Source organism: Pyxicephalus adspersus, chromosome 6, assembly GCF_032062135.1.
Source record: "Pyxicephalus adspersus chromosome 6, UCB_Pads_2.0, whole genome shotgun sequence".
Taxonomy (NCBI): Eukaryota; Metazoa; Chordata; class Amphibia; order Anura; family Pyxicephalidae; genus Pyxicephalus; species Pyxicephalus adspersus.
Window position 1 is genome coordinate 84,989,174 of NC_092863.1, and position 20,757 is coordinate 85,009,930.

The 20,757-nt window shown below is 36.6% G+C and overlaps 1 protein-coding gene across 1 annotated transcript; it reads right to left on the reverse strand.

The window, feature by feature from the left end:
• Positions 1-4,661: 4,661 nt before the first annotated feature.
• IL31RA (interleukin 31 receptor A) lies at positions 4,662-20,399 on the reverse strand. Its single transcript, XM_072416426.1, has 16 exons — positions 20,276-20,399; positions 19,584-19,649; positions 17,411-17,704; positions 16,796-16,916; positions 15,194-15,354; positions 14,471-14,622; positions 14,191-14,362; positions 13,224-13,300; positions 11,310-11,526; positions 10,325-10,510; positions 9,430-9,531; positions 8,808-8,954; positions 7,733-7,873; positions 6,585-6,675; positions 5,491-5,569; positions 4,662-5,281 (listed from the first exon to the last, which is right to left on the reverse strand). The coding sequence occupies exons 2-16, from the start codon at positions 19,633-19,635 to the stop codon at positions 4,847-4,849; spliced, it is 2,427 nt and encodes an 808-aa protein (XP_072272527.1). The 5' UTR covers positions 19,636-19,649; positions 20,276-20,399; the 3' UTR covers positions 4,662-4,846.
• Positions 20,400-20,757: the final 358 nt, after the last annotated feature.

The following is a 20,757-nucleotide window of genomic DNA, read 5'->3' on the forward strand; positions in this document are numbered from 1 at the left end:
CTGAAACGAATGAATTGAGCCATCTTGCAAAGAAACAATCGGCTTGGTCATCGGGGTCTCTCGCTATTTCAGCTTCCAAGCATTCGATATACGTGAGGCAAGTAAGATCTTTAGATAAAGTCTCGACGACCATTCCTGCATAATCATCCTGCATGCTTACAACAGACAAAGAATGTCTGAATCAAGGTGTAAGACCAAAGGAAATGAGCAAAGGGAGAGTTTTAATAGCCACTCTTCAGGCATGCTGCTGCACTAGTCAGAGTTGCTCGGGAAGTAGTAGTGCTGTTGTAAGCCCTATTTTGAATTCAGACGAAAGTCTTCTGCCATTGTTTGTTAGCGATAGTTTTATGTGTCACATTGTAGCCCTCCCCTGCTTTATGAATCATGTCCTCTGAGGGAGCATTGTGTTTTCATATTGTCTGTTTTATTTAAAGGATGAACTAATGGCTGGGCTTCGCTGCTTTAGCACATACACCTGAATACCTTGTAGAACGGTTTTTACATTTCTGTTTTTTGGTAATAATTTAGTAATTTTTTAAGATAACATTAATACATGTTTAAGTAAAAAACAAATTGAATAATCATATGCTATGCTATCCATCAATATATTTAATGCACATAAAGTTGATATTAACAGAAATATAAACATCATCCAAGGGACAAACCCCCAAGTTCAAAGAGCTAAAATCCTCTTAATAATCTATTTCGCTATGTGAAGCCTCCCTCAGAACACCTCAGTGAATGAACCTATATTTTTTTTTTTACTTTATTAAACAAAAAAGGGGGGGGGGGGATGGGGAATTTATGGGTGGTTAGTAGGAAAGGGAGGGGAACAGGGAGTTTGGGTATGGCAAGGATGCAGCAGGAAGTATAGGAAGGGGTGTGAGGGTGTCACCCCTGATAAGAGTATACATTTCTCAATGTGTTTTTATGTATCAGAAGAAAGTGCCTTTAAATATTCCTCAATGTCAAAGAACATTGTTCAGTAAAACCTTCGTCTGCTGAATTTCTCCGCACCTTGCAGAGAGGCTGTGAGGTCTTCCATCAATTGGAGCTCATTAACGCACTCAAACCATGGTGCTATACTGGGGGTTCCCTGCTGGCCCCACAGTGCCGGAATACATGCTCTCACCACATCAATGAGTCCTATTAAAAGTGTTTTGCCTGTGTTGCATTGCCAACATTTGTCTGATACTTCAGGTTATATATTATGTAGAATCGAAGGGACTCTGTACCATCTTGTTAGAAGCGTGTACCCAGTGTCCTGGTATGTAGAACTGATTGAGGAAGTCTGGGCAGTAGAAATTAATTTAGCTATTTGTGCTGGAGTAACAATAAACCCTCCTAGCAGTAATTCCAACTGTGACTCGAGGTGGATTTTACCTTAAAAAAAAACCCAAAACGGTAATCACGAGTCTTACTTGGGGACGCTCAAAAAAATGAAAAAAAAAGACCCCTTGCTTCGTCAGCGTTCATGGGCGTCCTGCTGGTCCCCGCATGTCCTGGGGACACCTCCTCCGAAATGTAAGCTTTTGTGCATGGAAATATGGACAGAATTAGAACGCTAGGGGGGTTAAGTCCTGCTCCCACTTCCGTATGTATGTTGGTGTGAAGCCTGCAGCTGAGCAATATTTTCAGAATAAAGCATAGAAGTCAAGTGGCGTATGGGTCTACACGTAATTTTTCCAACTCAGTGAATGGTCTATAAAAATGATCTAAACTCAGGAGGGAATGTAAAAAATGGTCTATTGACAGATTCTCCAGAAACCCAGTCCTCCGTATATGTCTGAGGAACTCCTCTCAAATAAGGAGAGCCAAGGCCGCTCCTGGACGGAAAAAAAAAACGTTTTTAGCCCCCAGGTCGGCTGCAATAGGTCTGAAATACCTGGTTGTAACTTTTGGTTACCAAATAATAGGGTATAAAGGCTTTGGTAATATCCCAGATTTGGGCAGAGGTTTTTGCAAATAGTGCTGGTAGTGTAGGTAGCTCCTACAATAGGGTGTGTGCGTAGATTGGATGGAGTTGGGTGATCACTCGGTAGCACAGTCAGTGGTATTTTAGTAAATAATTGCTCAATATGTATCCACTGCTTCCTTTCGGCATGTCAGGACTCTATCATTCCACCTGCGGCTGAGTTACCGATGGCCCAGGAAAGACACCACTCCGGGGTGTCTTGCATTTGTTTTTGTTTTTTTAAAAAGGGGTGCTGCACTTAAAAAAAACCAAACAACAGAATGTTTACATAAAAGGGTTGTCTACCCTTTTATGTCAAGTAAATATTCTGAGTTTAGGTACAATTTAGCCTCCTGGGCGGTTCATTTCTGTCTGGATTTTTGTCTAAAAGCAGTACATTGTTGTTAATAAAAGTTTGTTACAGTATATTATAATAGTATAATAAAGTCTAAAACAAAAAATTATGTTAAAATAATAAATTGAATACATTTTAAAAAATTAAATTTAATAAAAAACAGACATTATTTTGTGTTTCAAACTTTATTATTCTCATACTATTGTATTGTAAAAATAAATTTTCATGAAAGACAATGTACCGCTTTTAAACATAAATTCAGTGTATTGCATTCAATAGTTATCCTTCATTAACCACCCGACCTTGGTTCAGGGTAAGTAAACTACAATCGTTTACCCCGAACCAAGGTCGGGGTAGCTAAAAGTATAAACATGCATTACAGTGCAACCTGATTGTCATACAACATACTTTGTATGTATATTACCTTGTCCCCGCAGCTCCTCCGGGGACGTCTTCTCTCTTCTGTCTTCATCCGGCGTGTGCAGTGACGATCTCCGGGGTTTCCCGGTGACGTCGCTGCATGCGTCGTCCAATACAGTTTTTTATGTTTTATAAAAAAAAATTTTATTACATTTTTAAAATTTTGGACATATTTCGGTGAGTTATGCGGTAATTCGGTGAATTATAAGTAATTATTGAGTAATTCGGTGAATTATAGCCTACAATCTAAAATACATTTTCATGCAAAAAATGTAACACTTTTTGCATGGAAGTACGGAAGTTCAGAAAGAATTAGAACACCCGGCGTTCGCGTACGCGTCCCTCGGCGATTTCTGATGATGTCAGTGCATGCGCCCGTCGACGGGGGTCGTAGCGGGAAATTCAAATATTTTTTATTGGATTCAATACAAAGTCCTGTATCCAATACAAAATAATACAAAATATATTTATGTGGTTTTGTCTATAGGTATGTGATAGACCCCTGTTCGGACATATTTCTGTAAGTTACAGGTCTACAATTTAAAAAAAAAAAATTCATGAAAAACGGTGTACCGCTTTTGGTACAGAAATCTAGACATCAGTGAAAGGCCCAGGTGGTTAAATGCAATACAAAATAATTTGAAATTCCCGTCGCGCCCCTAGCAATCGCTGTATGCACCAACGTCACTGGGTACTCCCGGGGACTGTCCGCGCACTCACCAGGGCACAAATCGAGGAAGAGGACATGGCCAGAGGATAGCAGGACACTGGAGGATGCCAATGGGGCCAGGTAAATGTTTATTTTCTACTTTTTTAACTACCGTTTTAACTACTACTTTTTTACCGCTTTCAGCTTGTTTTTTTTTTACCCCAAGTCACACTGGGGGTTACCGCTGGGGAGGTTAAGATAAGCCTGAATACCTTCATCATAAGTCTGAGTGGGTAAGGTGGTCGATGAGGTTGAGATGGTTTAGAGATGACTAAAAAAAAGTGTGTTAGAGATGGCTTTAGGTTGTTGATGCACTTCTCAATGGTTTGAATATTTTTTTGGCACGTAGGGTTCGGAATGTGTTGGCTAAGTTGTGACTACATCTATTTCCAAATTCCAAGAATGAACAGTGGCACTTTGCCAATGATACTTTGGTTTTTGAGAAACATAGGGATTTCAGCTTTTTTCTAGATCTACTTAGCTGGGCTTCTCTTGTTTGAGACGGGCAGCATGTTTTATTAGAGTCTCTCTGACGAATGGCTTGTGTGCGACACAAACTGTCGTTAGGTGAGTCTTGAGGTTCTTGTTGTAAAACGTGTAGTCTCTGGTTGTGGTATGGTGTATACACCAGATATCACGTTGATAGTCGTGGAGCAGTTTGTTGAATTTTCTGATAAGGGCCACATTGCCTCTACTACAAGCATAGCCCCAGGGCTTGTCCACGGATATCTGGATTATTCAGATCAACTGTACACCAAGCTCCTCAAGATACATTTATCAAGGAACTTTAAGGTACCTAGAATCCTGGGCCGCCCACTGTGATAGATTTACTACTGGGGATGAGAGAAATTTTAACTCAAAAGAGACAATTAAGTGGTCGAAGTCAGGGTTTTGCACAGTGTTGGATGAGAGAGCAGTTTATAAATAAAGCTTCCACTGTATATGTCTCTAATCTTTCTCATTGCTTCGGTGTGCTTTTCACATTCTTCCACACATTCTGAGCAAATACTCCCAACATTCCTCATAAGCATCTTAATACAGCTTGAAATAAACAAAATGAGGAAGAACTGCAATGGAGAAATGGTGCTCTGCGGATCTGATCATTTCAGATTGAATGGTTCACATTCTCGCTGGTTAACTAGGCAGCTGTGATGATGAAACTGCAATTGTGAAAGAAAGAGTGACAAGTTCATCCTAGACTGCAGGCCTTAGTTAAACACATATAGAGACAATCCATTATATTTACTGCCATCATTTGAACAAGATATTTTTACATGCTTTTACAATGTATGAAAAATTTCCCCCTTGTAATCAGTTGCCAGAAGTCCTGATTTTGTTTACCCTCATAACCAGTTGTCATAAATCCAGAATCTGTTCTCCTAAGGCCTTAAAGTATCCTTAATTGCTTTTAGTTATTTATAATAGATATGGCCTCTCTGGTGTTGATTGAGTTTTTCAGATATGGGTTCACTTCAGCAAGGATGTCTCCAGTCAGCTGCTCTAGATCCAACACATGAGGTGTCTCCTGAATCTCAGAGTGCATGTCTGCTAGGGAGGATAAAAGTGAGCTGCAACTGCTGGCAGTTGAACATGAAGTGGTGGACTGTAATAATGGCATACTTTCTAATAATTCATGATGGATCTCTGTGATTGCATAGTGCACTGGTGAGGAACCCCCTCGAGAAGTTTGTGAGTCAGATCTTCTCACTGTGTCAGCACAGTGACGCTTTATTCCTTCTTCATCTATAAGAGCTTTTTCATTAATGTACACAGTGTGCAGAACCTGCAGGTCCCCTACATGGAGCATGCCATCAATCTCTTCTGGATTCATAAGAAGCTCAGTCTGTAGTGAGAGATGAGAGTAATACCAAAGAATTAAAATATTGTTTCTGTCCTAATTCACTACCAGTTAATCACCAATTCTCAAACGCCTCAGGCCATGTCAGCAGTGTTTGTTGTGCTGCTATCCTCATAGGAACATTGGTGTACATCCCATTCAAACACAACAATATTACTATTGATCAAGAGAAATGCACAAAATCTATAACTTACCTGCATCCAATCTGAAGACCATTCAATAATGCTACTGTTTGCTGGGTCAGGAACATCTGGCCAAAAGAGCTGTTTGATCCTAAAATGTAAATGATTTTAGTCTCAAAGTGTTTTAAAATAATTTTGCTATGAAATATAGAAAAAGATACAATCATTTATTGTGTCAAATATGTTTAGATTAATTATCAAGAAAGTGATACAATAAAAGCCTTTTTCTGGGTATAATGGAGCTGATTTATTAAAGCTCTCCAAGGCTGGAGAGAATACACTTTTATCAGTGAAGCTGAGTGATACAGCAAACCTGGATTTCCAAAAAGTAATTTGGTATTTGTTAGCAAATGTTTTCAATCCTAGACCAGATCCATTTCAGGTTTGCTAAATCACCCCGCTTCACTGATATCCCCTCCAGCCTTGGAGAGCTTTATTAAATCAGGCCAATCTGATTTTTTTTTTTAATTTTCCTACTCGGTGAAAGAAGTTTTTCTCAAAACATACAATTTTGCTAAAGATTGGCTCTAGAAATACTAATATTTGTTTCCTAGATAAGCTTCTGCAAAAAAAAAATATATTAACATGATATTACTCTTGGTTATTTTACTGATATGTGCACTGTATACATACAAAGATTCCTAGCGAGAAGGAGGGTCTGGAAAAATCTGTATACAAAGTCTAATAATGTGAAAATCACTTCTAGGTAAATATAACAACATATTTAAATGGTAGTAACAGGTTACTTTCCCTTTATTATGCAAAAACTTTCACTAAATATTCTACCAACTAAATGGGATAGGAATAGTTCTACTACTATTCTCATCAAACTTCCTAAGACGGCAAGATGAAAATTGAATAACAATTTGGCATGTTGTTTTTAGATGGAGTGTGTCCCCATAGGTAAGTTCTCAGCATGGAATGTACAAATCAAATGATATCATAATGAAATATATGGAGGCTTTGGTAAATAAATGGATTTATTTACTATTGTAGAGTGACAGTGAGGAGTAAGGGATGTCCTCCATTATACAGTTATCTACCTTTCATTAACAAAAAAAAAAATGTATGCTGTACAGTCCTGATAGTGTTATGTTGTCACTTACATTGCTTTCTTACGTCTGTATGCAATTCCAAATACCACTACAAGCACCACAAGTACTCCAATTGTTCCAAGCACATGGATGAATTCTCTATCTGTGGAGAAAATAACATAAATAAACATACAAATAAAACAATATTTTAATAAAATATGTAAATACATGCAGTAAATTCTGTTGATCTGCCATAAAATCACCCAAATCCTATTTTGTGCCCTGAAAATACAAGACTTGTTTGCAGTTTTGCACAGTTGTCTGTAGATAAACTAATGCAATGCAATTTTTGTATATGCTTTTCTTATATGAAAACAACTGCAAGTGGCATAGATTAAAATATATTATTTCATATTTAGAATTGTAAGAATATGTGTATATTTTCTTTGATAACCTAAAGGATTTGTTCACTTTGCAGAAGAAAAAAGCAGCTTTTCTTCGGTCCTGAGACACCTTGTGTAGCGTCTAATGAACAGTATACTTGTCAACTGCTTCAACAGATGTAAATGGGAATGCTTTCAAATGTCTGTAAGCAGTTTAAATGCATTTCTGGAAGTGCTTGAGGAAAAGAAGTACAAAAAAATTGTTTTCACTTTTGAATGTCCAGTTCTAATGTGGTTTTTAGGTGTTCTATGAACGCCACCTTCAAACCACAACCATGCACTTAGCAGATGAAACAGGGTGGTAACCCCATTGCAAATCAACTATCCCTGTGAAAAGTATATTCTTTAGATATTTCAGTTATGGGTAGAAGGACCCAATAGTTTGCTGCATCTCTGCACCTGACATGTAATAATGTATGCTCGTGTAGCTGGATTCTACTCTTACTTTGTAAAAGTGATACGTCTTGGAAGTGCAGGAGTTGGAAACACCAAAATTCAATATATCCAATCAAAATAAAACAAATTCCATTTGGTTTCTGGGTTTCTTATACTGCTACAGAACAGCCTGTAACACAAGGTACCTGTATTGTGACTACATAGGAACTTTCCATGATGTTCTTGTAATAACAACGTGATTACATGTAAGCTCTTTATTGGGGATAATTAGCAATATATATATATATATATATATATATATACACATACATACATACATACACACACAACAAGCAACATCCGATATGCCACACACAGAAATATATCATAGTATTAACTTACTATGTTGAAGTGTAGTGAAGTGCACACGGTACCCGGTTGTGTTCCCAGCCTGGGTGCTAGCTACCACATAAGCGGAGTACAGAGTTTTTGGTTTCAAGGACTGTAAGGTGTATTTATAAACATCACTGCTCACTGTAACAACTAGAAACAATGTGATTAACATTAAAATGTAATTTATATTCCGTCTACAATATTACTCCTACTCAGCATGCATATAGATCCATTATACAGTATACCCAGCACATTTTCCAGCAGCCTTGCTTTAAAGCAATAAAAGTTATTCATATGTGACCATGTCTGAAATTTCCTACACTGACCATCCATTGAACAAATCATTCTACTTGGAGCATCAAGAAAAGTTAGTATTCTCAGCAGACAGTGCCAATTTTTTGACGCCCAACAAATATTGGAGAAGAAAAACCATGTAAGAATGAATAAGATAATAATTAATAAGATATTACTGGTGATGAATGGAACTGATTGGACAGCCACAATGATAAGGCTTTGTGCATTTATTCAAAGTGGTATAGGAAATAAATGAAAGCAGTTCAACTTTAAAAAAAAAAAAAAAAAAAAAGTGGTAAAAGGGGGTGTAGTTGTGTTGTGATTTTTCAGAAGCTCTGTGGTCAATCTGCCACTGAATTGCATCCATAAACTTAAATTTGAATGCTTTAAAAGCCTCACTAGCAAGTATTTTCAAGCAGATGCAAAGTAGTGCAGAGAGGTTCTGAAAACAGCGGATGACCCATGATCCTTAATGATATACAGAAAAAGAACTGCTTACTTAAGCATTTCTGAAACAAACAAAAAAAATGCTTGTCAGTACCACCTCCTTGAGGCTCCAAGGTTGACAATTGCCCATGGTTAAAAAACAAAAAAAAAATTATACTATAGAAAAGTTTAAATGTGCAAAGGCCACTACAAGTACAAGCAGTATTTAGAAAGAAAATATCGATTTTTTTTTGTTTTATTAGATCCTAAACAAGCTCAGTAATATTTCACTGAATCATTATTTATCCAATACCCTTCTGAACATGTTGTAAAATTACAGAGTTGTATTGATAAATGTTCTTACTGGATTCAGGTCCATTAGGAGAACTAAAAACAACACTAAATGAAGTAAGAAAGCCATTGGCGTCATCTTGTCTGATTGCATCCCATTTGATTGTTGCCTCTGTTTCTTTCACATTTACTACTGTGGTGTTAGGACCATGGAGTGGAGCTGAAATTAAAAAGTTAAAAAAGGATTATCCAGTGATACAAGCAGATGGCAACTGCCCCATGAAAAGCATTTCTGATAAGAAACCCACAGTGTAGCATGATAAGGCTGTATCTATTATTATTATAATAAAAACTATATTGTTTCTGAATATTATGATCATGACAATCAATAAGCAATTAGCTGTACATTCTTGAAGAATATTAAGTGAAAATATGGCAAAAACAAAAATATAATACAAGATATAGTGCAGTCTGTCACCATTAACACAGCGTTATTTTCAGAGTTCCAAGTTTCACTGTAACAATTGTATACCCTTGTACATGCATATGTAAAATCCTATATGTGCATATATAGATATAAAACTTTTTTTCTATTATGAGACTAACGTTAAGCCAAAACTGAGAAGACATCTAGAATAAAATAGGTTTCAACCACCAACTTGTAGAGAAGGTGAAGAAAGAAATGATTGGCACACCTGCTTCCTTGACATAGAAATAAGAAGTAACAGGAGCTTCTGCCTTCTCTTCCAGAATGGGATAGACTGAAATTCTGTAACGTGTGTATGGTTCAAAGATCCCTAAAAAAGAAAATGCAAACACAGTGACTATCAATATCCAGCTTGATAGCCTTTTATTCCCTCCCATTTAATACTAACATATTGACCAAAAACCTGTGGTAAATCTTCTAGAGCAGCCTTTCTCTAAGGAAACCAAGGAAGCTCCACAATGACTAGATAAGTATTCACTACCTTCTGCGTTTGTCTCAACTTGGAACTAAAATCGATTTTTGTTTGGATTGTATGGAAATATTTATTTGTAATATGTAAATCCTATATTCTTTCTGACAATCTAGTCACCTAAGAGCATAGAATAAGGGTGCATATAAAATAAATGAACTGATACTTCAAATCCAAGCTCACACATGCCCGCTGAAAGTAAATGAATGTGTAGGGGGGGTGCTGAGATTTATCTATTTTTACACATTCATGTCCAACTAAAAAAAAAGTGGGCCAAGCCAAGTAAAATAAATCTTAAAGAGGGCTGTAGTATATTTATTGAGGGCCATGGCAATTTAAAGTGTATGTTAAGCCACAAACAAACTAATGCAGCCACTAGGGACTTGTTCAATATATAATTTAGATAGGATTGAGTTTAAATAAAAACTATTACAGCAGGTTATTAACACCAGAAAAACAATTGCAACCTTCAACATTGTACTAAAGAACAAGGCCATAAAATATATGGTATTGATAAGAAAAGTAGAGAACAGTTAGCCCCATTTCACTTTTTCTATTTATTACTGATGGCAACTAAGAAAGAGCAAAAGAGCCACATGTGACCCAGAAAATATTTTATATGATAGCCTTTTACCTTTGTGTCCACTCCATTCTGAGGAATTCTCCACTTGTTGAAAGGACATATTAATGCACGGGTTCAATATTGAGTCTCTACACCACTCTACCACAAATAGCTTAATCCTCATGTCTGTAAAATTCCAGATCACATCCACTGTTTCATTTCTTATAAATACCTGAACATTGTGAATCAGGCTTTGAGCTAGAATAAAAAATATGTAAGATGAACCTAAACCTGTGTTCTAAGTATTGAAAACTAAAAACTTCAAATATAGAACAGAGATACACTAAAAGATAGTCAACTATAAATAATAATAAACGTATAAAGACTTCTCCACTCAAACAATTAAAAGAATGAATTAGGGTCTATTTATAAAGTGGTGAATCTGACATTCAAGTATCTTCTAGGTTCATGTGTTTCAATGGCAGTAATTGATTTTCCACCAGGGAATGCTTTAGTGAATGTCAGATTCGCTGCTTGATAAATAGACCTCATTGTTTATGTGCTGCGTAAGTGTATTTTTCACATATATTTTAAACACCACCAGTTAAATACTTTTAAATTCATCCAATACATTTTCACAAGTAGCTATATTATTCCATATTAAGGCTCAGCAAAAACATTTTTAAACAGTTCCGCTTTCATATAGAACCTTTATGTAAGATGTACAAAATAGAGCACTGAAAGTATTGGAAGGTTTGAAACTTTATACTACAGCTTGCTGCAGTTTGGGCTTATGCCATCACTTAATGGTATCTGCTCTTCTATGGCCATCTTTGTTCCTTATGAAATCTTTTTTTTAGGTTGTGTCCCAAGAACGCACAAAAAAGTGACTAAACCTACTTCTGGATACAGTGGGCATATACTAGCCATGACAGGGGTCCTCTACAACTGCTCTCATAATTCAGTGTCAGTTTCATTGGTTGGATGAAATAGACCACTGGAAGAACCTGATGCACCTTAATTTTTTTACACAAAACAATATTTGTTTGATCCCTACTTTTCTCATCACTGGCGGGGATTCTCAGTACAGCTCTTGGAGATGATCCAGCAGAGTTGTAATGTATCACAGACAGGATGTAGGTTTTGTCAGGTAAGCTCAGCACCATTTCATTGTGTCTTGTTGTTTTATTCTCAAGTGCAAATTTCCCATCTCCAGGCTGCCATTGTACAACAAATCCTTTTGTTATTCCAGATGGTTTTATATGGGACTTTTCCTATAGAAAACATGAAAGTATATTTACAGTATACACCATCATTAAAACATTACCATCATTGAAATTAAACTTTTTTTTAAAGAACTGATCAAGCATTTTTTACCATTAAATTAGCCATGCCATAACTAATAATACACATACTACAACTACTTCAATTACTGAATTATGACTAGAAACAACCTCCTACGTAATGGAGAGGAAAGAGGGAGATATTCAGTAGTCTAGCTGGAGACTTGGGATCTCAGTGAAGGAAATGCAGCCTTGTCAGCAGCTTAACTACAGGAAGTAAGGACCTTACTAGATTTGTGGCAGTATCAGCAGGTATTTTTCTGTGCTTAAAGTAATAAAACAGGGAAATGGACATGTCTGGATAGATGTACTGAATATGTTTTTTTTTTTTAATTTTGCCTAGACATACATTTTAGGAATAAAAGAACAAAAAGACATCTGTTCTCAAACTAATTTAAACACATGATTTACCTATCCAACTGCAATTCTGGACCCAAAGTAGGGAACCACATAAATGTTAATATCAGAGCTGTTAAAAGCATGTATGTTTACTTTAAATATGGTTGACACTATGTACATATATCATTACAAACTGTAAGTAAGGTCTTTAAGCAGACGCACATGTTAGAAGTAAAGTGTATTTGCAGTGCGTGCAGGCTTTCCTTAATGGGAGTCTATATATACGGGTTCATCTTAAAATGTATATAAACCCTAACAAATACATTTTCTTCCTATACCTTTATAAAGTGTTTTGTTATATCTGTTTGACAACTTCAAAAATACTTGATGATTGTGCCAAAAATCTTGTTAGCTAATAACACTCTGTGCACAGGGAGGGGTTATGGACAATGGAGCTCTGTGTCCTTTGTAATACATCAGAATAGAAGTACATACAGCTGACAGCTTATATGTGAATTTCAGATCTGAAGTGTTGCTTGTTTACAGAGATAAAACATGGGGACATGTCCATGTTCTAACAGAGATGGAATACATATATATATACTGCATATATATATATTATATTTATAGTTTGCATTGACAAACTTTGAATGAAAATATGTTATGTGTAGTAATGAATCAAACAGAAAATATTGTGCAAATTTTTGCAATTCATTGTAGCATTTACCGTATATTTTTACAAGCTCTGTGAGAAGGATCAGGAATACAGCGTTCAGTACTTCAAAGCAGGAAGCAGAGCCTGAGTAGGTAATATGCAAATATGGTAGCCACCATCCACATGCATGATTTCCAATAGCATAAGAGTTTTTTTGGTATTTATGTCGCTGTTTCAGATTTTTCCTAATTTCCTCTCCACTCAAAACACTTTCAGCAGGAAGGGAGCAGAAAATACCAAAGAGGCAATACAATATCACCATTCCAAGCCAAAAAAAATTAATTTTGTCTGGAAATAAATTTTACAAAGATTATAGTTACTCTAATAGTGAGCCTGATTTATAAAAGTTTTGCAAGACTGGAGAAGATACACTATAGTGGGAGAACATGGGCGATCCAACAAACCTGAAATGGATTTCTTAAAAAATATTTGCTATTAGTTTGTTAATATTTTCAATTCTGCGCCAGATCCATTGAATGTTTGCTGGATCACCTAGGTTCTCCCATGATAATCAATCTTCTCCAGTCTTGAGGAGCTTTAATGAATCAGACCCAGTGTGTAAGGAATGACATACCTTCCACATCAAACGCACCAATCTTGTGTTGTTCAGTACAGTGATCACTCTCCAAAGTTCAACACTGTGAGAAGGTGCTGACAGTGAAAGAAAAAAAATTATTATTTTGACACATGGTACTGAATGTTTACATATATTATAGAACTGTGGGGTTTACATGGCAGAATCATCAATGGGACACAAAATTCCACAGATATATTTAAAAACATATTGGGTCTATTTATAAAGCAATATATCTGATATTCCCTGGTGAAGAATCAGATACTGCCATTGAAACACATGGGCCTGGAAGATTCTCCACTTGGACATTTGTACAAGGCACATCTTGAGTATTATAACTAAATACATATAGACCCTCTTTGCATTATGCACAGTATAAACATACCCTGTCTTTGACTTAAAATAAATAAATAAAAGCCCAGAAAATTCCTTGTTCCTTTCCTTGTTTTTTGCTTTTTATTATTTTTTTCATTACTTGCAATGTGCCATCTCTCAACACTCACACCATACCCCTCTACTTTTTTGGAAGTGTATTATTACTGTCAGTGCTGGCCTGGAATCTTCATCCTGTCCTTTACTTCCCAACATAATCTTTTATGCAGCAACCAGGGAGATGCAAAGAAGAATACTACAGAGCAGTGTTTCTCAACCAGGGTTCCCTGAGCTATGAGCATTTGTTTGACAGGTTAGTTTAACAGATACTAATATTCTTTTTTGGCTATCTGTGGGGGGCAACCTTCCTACCTGCAATGTTGGAAGAATTCTTCCTACTGACTAATAGACTAATATACTGTGAGCTGTGAATATAGTAATTGTAGAAGGGTTTCCCTGAAAACCTGGAAGTTATTTTCAAGGGGTCCCCCTATGTTAATAAGGTTAAGAAACACTGTTATAGGTCGTATCCTCTCATCTCATAGACCAGAGTAGTTTCAGACTTAACCCCTATTGCCAGCGTGTTGTAACAAACCTTTTTCTAATGACCTTCTTGTGATCTCCTCACTCCAATCGCTCCAAAAAATTTGCCCATCATTTCCAATACATCTCATAGAAACAGTGTAGTCAGTAAAAGCTTCAAGTCCGGTGAGGTTATAACTCATCTGCTTCTCCTTTCCCATGTATAGGTTATTATGATGATAGCTCTGTAATGAAAATGCCATAGAAAACTTGGTTATTCTTTATCTTCTGGTATGTTCACAGGCACTCCATAAAAATATATATACTGTACAGACTTCCTACTGAATGCTTACCCAGTCAGCACTATGTAGCTGCTTGTATCGCATAGTACAATTCACATTTAAGTCATCAGGTGCCAAATCAGGTCTTCTCCATGACAACAGAAACGAGGGATTTTCATTGCAAAATGGTCTCAAGCACAAACTGTTAGGAGGATCCATTTTCACTAGAGAAATAACATAATTAGTTTGCTAGCAATTTTTTATGAATGTGATGATGTCACTTTTTTGTCTGTTTTAAAAAAGGTCATTATAGGAAAGAGTTAGAAATAAGGCTTTTAGCTATTTATGTAAATGTCCCCAAACATATGCATCGGACAAAATTTTTTTTCCCAGTGCAATTTAAGGAACAGGAAATCTGCTGTGTGTTTTACAACATCATTCACCAATAATCTACTTTAAAGCCAAACAACAAGTACAGCTATCCTAACATTTTTTTAAATCTGTAATTCTCAAAATAACATTTATTTATTACTTCAGGGGTTCTGAAAAAGGTCAAAGAAAATGAAATGTGGATGGAAATACTGGATTCAAATTGCACATTGCAGCAAAATATGGGATATTCATAATTTCTTGATTTTTCTGGAGCTGCTGCTCACTACATCAATCTACTCCTCTCAATTGTTCCCGTTTATGTGTTTTGCAGTGATGTAGACTTGCTGGGAGGAACCTGTAAGCGCTGCTAAAAAAATAAAAAAAAACATATAAAAAGATTACTCATTAGTGCTCATTCTTCACCTAATTGGTAGGTGTTCACTGGGATCACAGAACTTGCAGCTTTGCCAAGTTCATTCTTAGCTTCCACTTGGACTTCATATTCACCATCCAGCTGCTCATCAGAATAGAAGGAAGTGCAGGAGTTGTTGTTGGTCATACAAAGAAATGATCTGTTATGCAACCTGACAATGAGAAAGAAAGACATTTGACTGTTTACCCTACTGAACTATAAAGGGACAGCCAATGCAATGACATTATTGTTCTGCATGGGCCAATTTCCTGCAGTCCACCAGTTTGCTCTGTCTGGCCATATTGTTCTATCAGTTCTCATTATGAACCAAGGGCCAGGCTAGCCCACAGGAAGACTAGAGGAACCTTGGGTGGGCCCCTGGTATATGATCCAAAAAAAAAAATTTTGTGCTCTTTGGTGGGCCTCTACTGCCTTACAAAAAATGACCATTGTGTCAGAAAAGCTATGCATTCTGGTGCGCCCTGGGGTCACCAGTCCTACAGTGAATACACCTGCCCTACAACTGGGCTACATAGCATAACAATTATGTGGTGTAGCAGTGCTTTAGTGGCTGCATTCATATTATTTTATTTTTTTAGGCTTTTTATTCTTTATTTTTACCTTTTATGGGTTGCTAAGCACTCTCTTCCACTGTACCAATGAAGGAAACAATGGGTGGTATTTAGGCTGGACTGGACTGGACTGAGCTGGACATATTTTAATCTCTTCAAGTGCATTACATGGGGAAGTGGGGGGTTAATAGTAGGGAGATAATATTGTTTTATGCTTTCTGTTTAATTATCAAAAAGCGACAAGGACACAGCATTTCTTGAATGATCAACGGGTATTTTCTGTATAGGCTGAAATTGTTTGCATCCTGAACAATGAAAGTGAATGCAGCTACTACATCTAACGACTAGTAACATGTATCTTTTAGACTGTATATTCTTAGTTTAAGGTTTAGATATCCTTTAAAAGAACCCCTAATTTTTACCCTAATTTCAGGAACCTTATAGACACATACCAGAGGCTGCAATAGTGTACAAATTGTAGTGATAAGCCTTTAATATGTTTTCAGTTCCTCACAATTAGTTCATTCAAAATTGTTAATGATTTGTATACAGTACTGCAGTTCTAAATGGTAACCTCTATCTTGTACCTGGAACTAATCTCACATATCATTGCAGGATAATTGTAAACACCTTAAAACCACTGAAAAGCCTATGTTTATCAGTAAACCCCTGTGTTAGGGGCACCTATATGTACATGCCTAATTTAGAGAATTAAAGATCTAATTCTGCTGCCTTCAAATTTTTTCGAGATCAATGGCTTACAAGGTAATGAAGACTGAGGCAGCTTAACACATAATATTTTAAGATCAGCAGTTCCCAGTACAGATTTTATTTCAGTCTTCATCAGGTATTAATTTAATAACAATAATAATGATTCGTTTTGTGTGTTGGGTAACACAGTTCAACACGCACTGAAATAGGTTTAACTTTTTATACTCTTTGTCTGTGGAAAAAAAAACCTAACATTGCCTGCAATATGCACAGGAATAGCCTGACTGGCCTATATAGCTTTGCTGTAAAAAGATTGGAAAAATAGCTTACCCTATCCTACTTAAGGTGAATTTCGTTGAAAGTCTTGTGTTCTTTTCAGCAGTCCAGGCACAAGTTAGGTTTCTTTTGTAAAAATAAATACAGGAAATATTATGTGGGGTTTCTGGTGCATCTGAAAAAGAATAGGGGAAAAAAAAGATGAGCGTGGACACCTTTCAAAGTTAAAACCTTTGGGAGCATATATAGCTAGGCTCCTTAAGGCCTAAATGCAATATTTAACCGTCATTCAGGTACAGAATTTTTAAGGCCAACAATGGACGTCAATCAATTTATAAACAATGTATACTGTTTTGTAAGGCCTCAAGTCAGCATAGAGTCTGAATATCTTTTATCAAAGCCTAGAGCCTGAAAAATACATGAAGTACATGTCAGCAAGACATACATATGATCCTTTGGGATATCCCTACAAATCCTTTTAAAATTCCAATTCATGTGGCCTTGACATCACCACTGGAAATTACCACCCTGGTATTAGACCCAGCAATCAGCAATCCCTGTGCACATGGCTTTAGGCAGCCCTGATCATTTAATGTACAGGTTGACAGTATAAAAGGCTCTTTTCTATTGTACTAAAAATCACAAATTTGTATATTATATTCTACTCACTTCCAGTTTTAAAGATAATTTTATCCAGATGAAGGCCCTCATAAGAATCAGATGCTGAGATTTTACAAATCATCTCCACAGACGCAGCTGAGATGTTTTGTATGGTAATATATCTCACAGTCTTGTTTAGATACCCTTCTTGTACTCCTGCATATATATTTGGATTTAAGGTCCACGACAGATGTGCACTTGTGTAGATACTGCTGTTCACTTTGCAGAAAAAGGTAGCATTTGATCCCAATTGAACATATGTAATGTGCGGAAAAATTTGGGCTTCCCTCATTAAATCTTTGTCTAGAAAAGAAACAGAGCAACCTATTAAGCATACAAAGAAACATTTCTTTAGGAAGCGATCAATTCAGAGGATTAAAGCAATTGTGCTTTAAAAAAAAATGTCCTCTGTAAAGAACATACTTAGTAAATACTTATCTCTCCCACTGCCTGTGTCACCAAACACTGATCCAATGCAGAGAAAGTGTCTCCTAATGTTATAAACAATACACGCACACTTTTTTTTTTAAAATAAAGATACCAACACAAACTTACAGACTTTATTAGTTCTTTTATCCCCCAAAGTTCAATCTTTAACCATGATTTAATTATGTTTCTAAATACAATGTCCCAATATGCAAAACCTAAGAAATGTAATAGGTGTACTTTCTTATCCAGACACCCATACATCCAACACTGTGATATAATAAATCAGACTGGCAAGCTGTATCAAAAGTCATTCCCTCTGTGGTCTGTCCCTGCTCTCCCAGCCATATGCTAAACATGTATATATATTGCAGTTAAATGAACATGATAATGATCAGCCAAATCATTTAAAATACTGATGAAGTAAATAACAATAATTATCATGGTACAATGGCCCCTCCAGGGGGTGGGATATTTTAGACAGCAAATAAACAGTCTTTGAATGTGATGTGTTGGTAGCAAGACAAAACAGGCAAGTGTAAAGCTGCATACACACATGCAATTATTATCGTTGGAAAGGATCTTTCACAATCCTTTCCAACGACTTAGGACTGCACGATGCATGAGCGAGTGCTGTACATACAGCACAGTTCTGCTCTATGGAGAGGGGAGGGGGAGAATGACGGAGCGGCACCATGCTGCACGCTCTCCCCCTTCCCTTGCATTAGGATTGTTCCCCGTCCAGCATTCGTGGATCCACCAGGAGAGTGTTCGGACGATGGACAACAGGCGCTGGTCACACGCCAGATTCTTGTCCGATACCCGCCTTGAGCTGATTATCGGGCAAGAACCATTGGACGTGTGTACGTAGCTTTAGAATCTGACTTGTGTTGACAAGGGCAAGATTGTGATAGTAAAATGACAGGGCCAGAGCCCCTCTAAATGGGAATATGATTGCCTATGATGATGATCCCGGGCCACTGTCAAAAGCATCAACAATGGGCACGAGTGTCAAAACCTGACCATAGAGCAATGGAAGAAGGTGGCCTAGTCTGATAAATGACATTTTTTTGGATCTTGTAAATGGCTGGGCACATTTGTGTCCATACCTTGATGTGTCACAGCTGTTCTGTTAGCACAAAGGGACCTACAATTTATTAGGTGGTTTAATGTTTTTACTGAGTCAATGGGCCTCATTTATTAAAGCTCTCCAAGACTGGGGAAGATATGACTTTTTTAGGAGAACCTGGGTAATACAGCAAACCTGGAATGCATTTCTATTAGTTGACAAATGTTTTCAATCCAGGGCCAGATTCCATCCAGGTTTGCTCAATCATTCAGGTTCCACATGGAAGTCTATCTTGTCCACTTTTGGAAGGCTTTATTAAATCAGGCCAAATAAGATTGACAAAAAAAGAGCAGTGGTACACAGCTAGGTCAGATCACTGGCTTTTATACATCTACAGACCTGGTTTTGTAGATTAGTGGTCAGTTTGGCACTTGCACAAGGCTATGCACAATCTCTCTGTTTGCTTTCAGTAATTGGCAATCTCAAAGTACTTCACTGTGGAGTGGCACAGAAAAGTATGATAAAGTCTGAAAGTAGGTACCAGATCTAAATTATCTGGCTTTTTTACCCTGTTACATTGGCTTGTATGGTCAAAGTAGATAATGATGGTAATAATTAGCATCTAGTCTCTTTTTATTACCAAAGTAAGAAAAAAAGGAATGTAAAATAAAAAATGTTTTTAAATACCAGCTAAAAGTAGCTTCACCGTCATTGCTAAAATCCAGTGTGTTCCAAACATCCTTCAGTTAGCCTCTGTAAAGAAAGGTGATATACACACTGAAATGAAAACTCAACTCAGATTATGTTAATGTTAAATATCTCACTGCAACATAAGTATTTTTTGCTTTTCATTTTAAGTGAACCTGAACTAAGTAACAAAACAAGGTTGTGAGGTCAGCAAGTTTAGGCTTGATCTCCGTTATCAAATGTCAGAACATCTACTGCTCAATCTCATTTAAGGATTGAAATTAAATAGGTATAAAAAGCAAAGAGAATTATGAGATAAAATATTAGAAGGAAATGACTTGGGAACACTTTTTTTTATAAAGCAGAGAATCTGACATTACCTAAAACATTCCCTGGTGGGAATCAATTATTGCCATTGAAACACATGGACCTGGATTCCCATGAGGGAATGTTTGATGCACCACATTTGTAATGAACATCAATTTATACTAGAAGCTGGACTCAGTAGAAATTTATTAGGGCAACATTCAATTTAAACTAATAACAGGGATAATGGGTAAAAGTAGATTACATAGAGACAACATTCCATCACTGACAATTAATATTATTATCAAACAGGATTTATATAGCGCCAACATATTACGCAGCGATGTACATTAAATAGGGATGATTTTTAATAAAGAAACACTTACCTGTCTTATTTCAATTTTTCATTCTTTGTGCAGAATTCATACATTTTTGTTCAATAAGTATATCTTTCCAAACAAGTCTGAGAAAAGGAAATCCTTACCGGTTACATGTTGGTACACACTGACAGAAAAAGGGAAATTGCACAAATGGAACACATTTCAAAATATATACAGGAAGCAGTAGCAGTATTGCTATAGCAGCAAACCATAACTTTAGGGGAGGATTTAAAAGTGAATAATATCCTTATAAAAATGAAAGGGACAATCATGACACAGATGTCTACTCATAATGTCAAATTTATGATCAGCCATTTTTTATAAAAGCTATTAAATATTACTTCCATGATTTCAGAAAATAATCAACCAAAAATATACTAGCACTGTTACCTTTGCAAAACTAGGTCCCAGGTTCAAATCTGGGCCAGGACATTATCTGCAAGGAGCTTGTACGTTCTCCCTGTGTTTGCCTTGGTTTACTCCCACAT